The following is a 9,280-nucleotide window of genomic DNA, read 5'->3' on the forward strand; positions in this document are numbered from 1 at the left end:
ACCGAGGGAGGGTTTCAGGAAGTGTGGCAGGAGTGTGGTGGGGAAGCATTGCGGGAAGCAGGAACGGCTCTAAGAACTGGGCAGGGCCGGTCCGCGCGCGCCGCCGCGCACCCAGGGAGGCCCTGACGGACCTGGTTCTAGGCCGTCACGGAAAGCTCCGGGTCCGGCCAGCTCGACTCAGGCTGGTTCCCGGGCCTCCTCTCGCTGCAGCCAAGAGCCGCAGCTCCCTCGGGGCTCCAGGCCGGGACCGCGCAGCTTCGCGGGGCGGGGCCCTATACGTGGCGGGCGGGACCTCTCCAGGGCGGGGTCCGCGAGGCGGGGCCTTGGAGGATCAGGGCGGGGCTCGTGGGCGGGGCCCCGTCTGGGGCGGGGCCTTGGCCGAGGACAGGTGGGACATCTGCCAGGCGCAGCGAGGCTCTGCATTCCGCGGGGAAGCTCCACTCGAGCTCCGGCCCGGGGAGGCAGCTCTGGCGGGGTAGGCGGGCTCCACCCTCAGGCCGGTCGCGCGCCCGCGCCTCTCAATTCCCGGAGCCGGGGTTGGGGCTCCAGGGGGTGGTGGCGGCTCCGCTCCCAGCTGGGCGCCTGGGCGCGGGGCCAGGACGGGCGGGGAGCGGCGGCGCTCGGCGGTGGATCGCGCGGAGGGCGGCGGCCTGGGCCCGCCGAGCCATGGCGGCCCCGGAGCCGGTGCCGAGGCGGAGCCGGGAGCGGGAGGACGAGAGTGAGGACGAGAGCGACATCCTGGAAGAGAGCCCGTGTGGCCGCTGGCAGAAGCGGCGGGAGCAGGTGGGCACGGTGGGGCGGGGCGAGTCGCCGCCCTCCTCGGGCTGAGGGACCCCCTGAGGCCACGCAGGGCCGTGCGAACTCTGGGGAGCCAGGAGGCCCGAAACCACTCTGCAACCTCGCGCAGGTGACCCCCTTCTTGACTGGCCCTTGCACTCCTTTAGCCTGGCCCCCGCATCCCAGTGAGGAAGCCCTGATTTCCTAAGGGCCAGTCTCCTGAAGCCACCTTCCCGTACCTCTGAGACCAGCTGTTAGCCCCCTGGGATGAGCCTCAACCCCCTGAAACGTGCCCCAAATCCCCTCAGCCCAGCCCTGGACACCACCCTTCTCCTGGCCCAGCCCTCCTCAGGCCCCCCAGCTTCCCACCAGAGCAGGCCAGCGCCTGCATCACATGCTTGGGCCCAAGGGAAAGGATAAGAGCAGAGACCAAACCCCGCCCTGTGCTCTTCTCCCCACATGCATGCCCACACACCCATGCGCCCCACCCCCACCACCAGGTGAACCAGGGGAACGTGCCCGGGGTCCAGAGCACCTTCCTGGCCATGGACACGGAGGAAGGGGTGGAGGTGGTGTGGAACGAGCTGCACTTCGGTGACAGGAAGGCCTTTGCCACCCATGAGGTAAGGCCCACTGCCACCTCCCCGACCCCACCTCCCATCACCCTTGTGACCACCCTCCCCTTCCCAGGAGAAGATTCAGACCATGTTTGAGCAGCTGGCTTTGGTGGACCACCCCAACATTGTCAAGCTACACAAGTACTGGCTGGATGCCTCTGAGGCCCGAGCTCGGGTGAGCTGCCGGGCAGGACGGGTGGGGGGAGAGGCGCAGCTGGAGGCACCTGCAGTTGGTGGAGTCCGTGGGCCTGCCCGCCTCGCAGGTCGTCTTCATCACAGAGTACGTGTCATCAGGCAGCCTCAAGCAATTCCTCAAAAAGACAAAGAAGAACCACAAGGCCATGAATGCCAGGGTATGGGGAGTGGGCTGGACGCATCAGGGCAGGATGGGCTCCACGCACTGTTTGGTGTGGAGAGGGTGAGGGGTGGAGAGCGGTTTTGGGGACAGGAACTGGCTTGGGCCGGGGCAAATCAGGCCCAGCTGGCTTTCCGCCCACCCACCCCACGGAGTCCATCCACCGCCAGGCCTGGAAGCGCTGGTGCACGCAGATCCTGTCCGCGCTCAGGTGAGGGCCTGGGTTTGCCGGAGCGCCTACCCCACAGTACCCCCACCTCCCTGACCCGGTACCCCTGACCCGGCTCCACCTGCTGTCACCTCCTGTCCCCAGCTTTCTGCACTCCTGCAGTCCTCCCATCATCCATGGGAACCTGACAAGTGACACCATCTTCATACAGCACAACGGCCTCATCAAGATTGGCTCTGGTGCTGGCAGGGTGGGGCTAGGGGTGGGGGCAGATTGGGGGTAGGGGGCAGGGCTGGGAGGCCTGTCAGGAATGGAGGGCAGAGGGTGCCCAATGCCCCACCAAGTTGACGCCCGCTCTTTCTCTCCGCGGTGACCGGCTCAGTGTGGCACCGAATCTTCTCCAATGGTGCGTGGGGACCCTCGGGGGATGGAGGGCCATGGAGAGGTCCAGCCTGCTCATCCCCTGGACTCTCCATAGTGCTCCCGGACGATCTCCGAAGCCCCATCCGCGTTGAGCGGGAGGAACCTCGGAACCTGCACTTCTTCCCGCCAGAGTACGGAGGTGAGTCCGGGTGCCCCGCCCCACTGCGCCCCTCCCTGCCCTGTGTGCACCGCACGCGCTGTACTCGCCCTGACTTGCTCTCTCCTTTCAGAGGTTGCTGATGGCACTGCTGTAGACATCTTCTCCTTTGGGATGTGTGCACTGGAGGTACCAGCCCCTTGGCCTCCGGGCGTCCTCCCAGCCAGCTCCACCCATCTCACCTGTGCTGTCCCTTGCACATGCCTGACCTTGCCCTGCCCTCCAGATGGCTGTGCTGGAGATCCAGGCCAATGGGGACACCCGGGTCACAGAGGAGGCCATCGCCCGTGCCAGGCACTCCCTGAGTGACTCCAACATGCGGGTAAGCTGCTTTCCTTTCCCCTCTCAGCTGGCTGTCAGTGTTCCAGGTGGGGCCGGTGAGGCGCTTTGGGCAGGCCTAGAGGCACAGCAGGTCAGTGCCAGGCCCGCTGCACAAGCTCTCACCCCTCACCCCTACAAGGAGGGCCTTACTGGGAGTGCATGTTGAGTTCCAGACCTGAAGGCTCTCAAGGCACAATCTAAGCACAGAGAAACCAGAGAAGCACTCCCTATGTGGGCACAATTTTTATACCCATTTTATAGATAAAGAAACTGAGGCTCTGGGAGGCTTTAGAGTGAGTGGTGGGGCCTGTGTTTGCACCCCGGTCTGCCTGACTCCACACCCCTGCATGGAAGGCTCCAGGAGATAGACTAGAAATTATGTGGTCCCAGCTTGGGAGGGGTGGGGAGTGGGCAAAGGGCATATGAGATGGAAGCTGCATCCACAACCTCTCTGCAGAGTCTAGCGACTGTCTGGCATAACCACACAGCCTCTGGGGATGGGAGGGGAGTAATGAGGCCTGGATGGACAGGAGAGGCAGTGGAGGGCATGGATCTGGGGCCGGCACAGACCCATCAAGCTCATCTCCAGAGGAGGGCCTGACCTGAGGCAACAGAAGAGGGGTGGGCTGTAGGTAGGTGGGCTCGTGCTGGGCTGCACTGCCCTCCAGGGGCTAAGCTGCCTGCCAGCACTCTGCCCAGGCCCAGGGGTGCAAGACAGGGGCTGGTGTCCTCCGTCAGCAGCACAGACTTCACCTATGAATTGGAGGTGACAGTGCCTGCTCCCCACTATTTTTGTGAGGGTTATCGAAAGTAGAACATGGGGAGTTCTGCCCTAGGACAGCCTTGAGTGTCCTGTCTGCAGAATCAGGCCCCGGCCTGGCCACTGACAGGTTGCCTCTCCCTATGCACGTTCCTGCATGAAGTCTCCCGTGGGGGTTGGACCCCTGGGGTCTGGGGACTTCAGCGGCTTCCTCTTCTCACTGTGGGGCCACAGAAGAGAGAATCTACCTAGTTCAGCGTCCTCTCCACACCCCCAGGAGTTCATCCTCTCCTGCCTGGCCCGGGACCCTGCCCGCCGGCCCTCTGCCCACAACCTCCTCTTCCACCGTGTGCTCTTCGAGGTGCACTCGCTGAAGCTCCTAGCAGCTCACTGCTTCATCCAGCACCAGTGTGAGGGGCAGGCCAGCCTGGGGGTGGGCCCGAGGGCCTGGGGTCGGGATGCAAAGGGCCCCCCCCCCCTCAGGACCTCGTGCCTCAGGGTCCGCTGCTCTGAGTGCTCCTGCGGCCTGCAGACCTCCTGCCTGAGAATGTGGTGGAGGAAAAGACCAAGGCAATGGACCTGCATGCAGTCCTGGCAGAGATCCCCCGGCCCCACCGGCCCCCACTGCAGTGGCGGTGAGTGGCCTGCAGTCCTGCCCTCTCCACCTGGTCCTGCCCCACTGGCAGGGCAGGCAGGCCACCTTCATGCACTTCTCACACCCCTACCAGGTACTCAGAGGTCTCCTGCTTGGAGCTGGACAAGTTCCTGGAGGATGTCAGGTGAGGGCTGGAGTGAGGCTGGGGAGCAGGCAGCTGTTGGCCTGAGCCCCTAGCCACCCCCCCCAACCGTGTCCCCAGGAATGGGATCTACCCACTGATGAACTTTGCTGCTGCTCGGCCCCTGGGGCTGCCCCGTGTGCTGGCCCCACCACCCGAGGAGGCCCCGAAGGCCAAGACCCCAACGCCAGAACCCTTTGACTCGGAGACCAGAAAGGTCAGCCTCTGCCCCTGCTACACAGGCCTGCCCACTGCCCAGAGGGATGTTTTCCTTGGGGCTTCAAGTCCCCTGGGCCGCTCTCCTCCAGGCTGCTGGAGACCAGGTCCTGGCTGACCCCTTTGTGGGGCTTGGGGGTGGTAGTACAAGCTGGGATTCCCCACTTCCCCGAGGCTCCCACAGACCCCTTCCTCATCCCTGCTGCCTGCCCCAGGACATGCTGCCGCTCTGATCCCACCTCCTTGGTTTGCTGACTCCCTGGCCGTTGTGCCATGGTGTGTCCTCCAAGACCCCCAGGCATTGTGTTTGCCCCCACCACTCCTTCTGCAGGGCTCCCTCCCAGCCAGGGGCCTCCCCTGTCAGCCTGCGCCCTCTCTCCTGTTCCCTGTCCACACCCCCTGGGTTCCAGAGGCTCTGGCTTTGGCCTTGGGTGTGTCTCTGTGGTCACCGCCCTGATTTGGGCCACCTCGGTTCCCCAGCTGGGCGCTGCACCAGCCCCCAGCCTGCCTCCCTCCTGGCTCTTCTCTGCAGTGCAGCCAGAATTTATGTCCCAACAGCCACAGCTGCCTACAGAGATTGGGGGGGTCCTCAGCCTGACCCCTGGCACTCTAAGCCCTGGTCCTGGTGGCACCCTACTTCTGCTCTGTCACATCCCTGCCAACATCTCTCTGCCCCCGCTTCCCACAGCTCTTTGTTCAGGTGTTCTCTCCACTTGTGAAAACTCCTATTCATTTTTCAGTACCCGGCTTCAATGTCTACTCGTCTGGAAGTTTTCCTTAACTCACCAGGCTGCTAGCAGTGAGATGTGCTTTCTAGGCTCCCCTTAGAGGTTTCTTCCATTTCCAGTCTTTGCTACCCCTTCTGGGCCCCTTTGAGGCAGTATTTGCTCTTGCTGCTTAGTTTCTGAGGCCCTGCCTTTGTGAGTGACCTTGGCCTCTCCCCCCTACCCCAGGTGATCCAGATGCAGTGTAACCTGGAGAGAAGCGAGGACAAGGCCCGCTGGCATGTGAGCGTGGGGCACCAGGGAGGGGGAGGGGCAGGGCGGGCTCCTGGAGCCAACTGAGCCTCCTGCCTCCCCAGCTCACTCTGCTTCTGGTGCTGGAGGACCGGCTGCACCGGCAGCTCACTTATGACCTGCTCCCAAGTAGGCTGGACGGAACCTGGGCAGGGGCGGAGACAGGGCTGCTCAGGCAGGGCTGCAGCCTCACCCCTTGTCCCCACTCCCCTGCCCTCGCCCCTGCCACAGCCGACAGCGCCCAAGACCTCGCCACTGAGCTAGTGCACTACGGCTTCGTCCATGAGGTGTGCAGGCTGGGTGCAGCTAGCCTGGGAGGGTGCGCAGGGTGAGACACGCCCCTCCATCCCCCCATGCCTCCCTCTCACCCTGCAGGATGACCGGAGGAAGCTGGCTGCCTTCCTGGACAGCACCTTCCTCAAGTACCGCGGAACTCAGCCGTGACCTTGATCGTGCACCTCAGTCCCCCAGCCCCGGGAACCAGACTTCTCAGCCCATGGCCCATTTGGGGAAGCTCAGCATTGGCCCCTGGGTCAGAGTGGGGGACCAGGGGCTGCCTTCTGCCTGTGTGCCTGGAAGCTGTGGACCAAACACCTCTAGTGAGCTTCCAAGGGGCCCAGGGGTGGGCTGAGGGTGGTGGGGTTGGGCCCATCAGGGGGCGAGGGAGCCGGGGGTGGGGGTAGGGAGAGTGGCTAGGCCCCGCAGGTCCTTAGGATGCAAGGAGCCAGCCTCCATGCAGCCAGCATCCCTCCCACCTCCTTCATTTCCGGGCCTCAGTTACATGCCAGACACTGGTCAGTGACCAAGCCCTTGGTGTGAGGGTACCTGGACTGCGGGGAGCCACGGCACAGTGCTGGTGGTGGGGGTCAGCCCTGGACAGACGTATGCCTGGGGAGACAGTCCATCCCATGTTGGTACCACAGACCCACACAAGGAACCACCACCACCTTCATCGAATGGTAAAGCACCTGCAGGTCTGTCAGGCACGCCGCTGAGCGTGGGGCAGGGCCATGACCTGGCAGGGTAAGCAGAGGGCAGAGACACTCGGAGAAGCCCAGGTTCCCAGCTCCAGGGGGCTTTGGCCCCCACCCCCCCGACCCCCTGTCCAGGGGAAACCCCCTCTGGAGCCCCTCAGACTCTCCACTGCAGCTGCCTCCGCGACACTCTCCTGTCTCCTGCAGCTCCTCCTGAGGGCTGTTTTTCTCCTCAGGCCTCAGCCCAGAGTGGGCAGGGTCAGGTGTCCTCCCCGCCCACCTCCTCTCCAGCCCGCCTCTCTCATCTCCTCCCAGGCAGCTGCCTCCCTGGGTCCTAAGGATGTCAGTTCCTGGTTCCCAGTCTCTCCCCATTGCCCTAGCCTCAGTTCTCTTGGACCAGCCTCTCTCCATTTTCAAACTTAATCATCCTCAAACATTTTAATCTGCGTGGATAAATTCAGTGCATTCAGGTTTCTTTTTAAGCGCTTCAAATGTCAAACATGAAAGGCTTACCGCTGTATTAGTTCTCTGTTGATATAAGAATTTACTACAAACTCAGTAGCTGAAACCAACACATTTCTATAGTTCTGTAGGTCAGAGGTCTGCCAGAGATCCCACCAGACTAAAACCAAGGTGTTAACAAGACTGCATGTCTTTGTGGAGGTCCTGGGGGAGAACCCATTGCCTGCTCCTTCAGGTTGTTGGCTGGCAGGTGTCAGGCATGGCTCTGGGCACTGGGCAGGAACTGATCTCCTTGCAGTGATGGGGCTGAGGTCCCCATTCCTTGCCTGCTGTATACTGAAGGCCATTCTCAGCTTCTAGAGGCTGCCACATCCCTTGGCTCATGGCCCCTTCCTCCATCATCAAAGCCAGCAACATCAGGTTGAGTCTTTCTCATGAGCTATGTCTGCTTTTCTGCAGGCAAGAAAGCTTCAAGTGACTAAGTTAGGTCCATCAGATAATCCAGGATAAGTTCCCCACCTCAAGGTCCTTAATCTTAATCATATCTGCAAAATTCCTTTTACTGTGTGAAGTAACATTCACAGGTTCTGGGGTTAGGACATGGACATCTCTGCAGGGGCGGTGGGGGGGCTGTGACCCACCCACAACATTGCCCTAGCCAAAACCCAGAACACTTTGCTAAGGCATTCAAATAATTCCACGTACAAATAAATACAGTGAATCTCAAGCTACCTTAAACATGCCAATACTCTTTACAGAAGTATTCAAGTTCTCACACCTTTCAACTTAAAATTACAGTCTGAAATCACTTTCACATCCAGCCGGCAGTCCTGACGCTAAGCTGTCTGATTCTGCACCTTCTTAAATGGTGAGAGTGTCAAGTGTGCGACAGACTGCCGGCAGTTAAACTGAGCTCAGAAGGGCCGGTGCTACCATTGCTTCGTGTAATGTCTGTGCTGAGGCTTTCATTTTAACATTTATCTTTTCAAAGCTATATATATATTATTTTTAACGTGGAAGTTTTTTAGACCGGTAATAAATAAATAATACATGCAGTCTCCAGCCCTGATCCTTTCCAAACTCAACTCTCTTAGCTGTTCCTTCAGGTGTTTAAAAAATGCATGTTTCTTATTGGGTTTTCTACATTAGGCATTCAGTGTCCTTGTGGTGTCCTCTGGGAGAAGGGGAGTCACTGGCCTCCCTCCTGACCAGCAACATCCCAGCGTGACAGATGTCTGTGCAGGGTCGTGGGTACTATCACAGCTTCACTCCCAAGGTCCCGGCAGAGAACGCAGTGTCCTAGGATTGTATTTGATTTCTTGCACAACTTTTTGTTTTCCCTGCAGTTAATAATTGCCTATTGGGGGAGCTTAGTTTTCTACACACGTCTCACTGAGTCCCCGGATTCTCCTGCAGAAGTGTGGACCTCCTCTCAGTACTTGGGGTTTGTTGCATAATTGACCACTTTCATCTTTTCCGGGAGCCCCCACCCCACCAACTCCCTGCCCCAGACTTGTTCTGGGGCCTGAGGCCCAGCTGTTGGCAGGGGCTGCTCCTTCACCAGCGTCCTTTCTCTCGTGTCTGGATCCCTGCTTTCCTCTTCCTTCATTGGCTCTCTGCTGAAGGAGGAAAACCCTCCCAGTTCCCTGAGAGGACGCACAGGGGGTTGTGGCGTCTTTGCCCATTTGTCCTGATTCCACTCTCAAGTCCGCTTGTGGGTGTAGCTCGGCACAAATGCGGGCTAGGCTGAAGAGGACTTCTTCCCAGGATTTTGAGGGTATCATGTCATTTCCGTCTAGTCCCAAGAACTCCCATGCCTTTCGGAATTCTGACCCTTTGTGACTTCTCTCTCTCTCTCTGGATTTTCTCTTTACCCAAGTACCTTGGAAATTTTCAATGTTGTTTTGATGTAGACCTTTTCTTTCATCTGTTGTCCAGAGATCCCAAACCTTCAGTTCTAGGAAATTTTCTCTGCCTTTTTGGTATTTCTTTCCTCTCCTCATTTTCTGGAACTCTTAATTAGATGTTGGACTTATTTTTTGAGTGCTGGTTCAGGGCATAGGCTCTGCAGCCCCTCTGCTGCTTCACTCTTGCTGTGTGATATTGGGCTGTGCCTCCACTTCCTCACCCGAAAAATGGGGATAATAATTGTACCCACTCCATGGGGCTGCTGTGAGGTTGTGCAAGTTCGTTTTGAACAGGAAGGGGAGCAGTACACAGAGCACAGGAGAGCTCTGAATGCTTCAAGGCCTGATCT

The 9,280-nt window shown here is 59.9% G+C and overlaps 1 protein-coding gene across 2 annotated transcripts; it reads left to right on the forward strand.

Moving 5' to 3' along the window:
- The first annotated feature begins 355 nt into the window (after positions 1-355).
- NRBP2 (nuclear receptor binding protein 2) lies at positions 356-8,081 on the forward strand. 2 transcript variants are annotated; one of them, XM_032467589.1, is made up of 18 exons: positions 360-783; positions 1,278-1,400; positions 1,468-1,569; positions 1,658-1,747; positions 1,920-1,960; positions 2,063-2,157; positions 2,301-2,324; positions 2,397-2,480; positions 2,572-2,627; positions 2,725-2,820; positions 3,857-3,989; positions 4,112-4,214; positions 4,308-4,358; positions 4,437-4,572; positions 5,525-5,578; positions 5,653-5,716; positions 5,819-5,874; positions 5,963-8,081. In XM_032467589.1, exons 1-18 carry the CDS (start codon positions 667-669, stop codon positions 6,029-6,031), a joined length of 1,494 nt encoding a protein of 497 aa, XP_032323480.1. In that variant the 5' UTR covers positions 360-666; the 3' UTR covers positions 6,032-8,081. The 2 variants fall into 2 exon arrangements, with proteins under 2 accessions (XP_032323481.1, XP_032323480.1); XM_032467590.1 differs by lacking the exons at positions 5,653-5,716; positions 5,819-5,874 and having other exon boundaries at positions 356-783.
- Positions 8,082-9,280: the final 1,199 nt, after the last annotated feature.

This window comes from Camelus ferus, chromosome 25, assembly GCF_009834535.1.
Source record: "Camelus ferus isolate YT-003-E chromosome 25, BCGSAC_Cfer_1.0, whole genome shotgun sequence".
Classification (NCBI taxonomy): Eukaryota; Metazoa; Chordata; class Mammalia; order Artiodactyla; family Camelidae; genus Camelus; species Camelus ferus.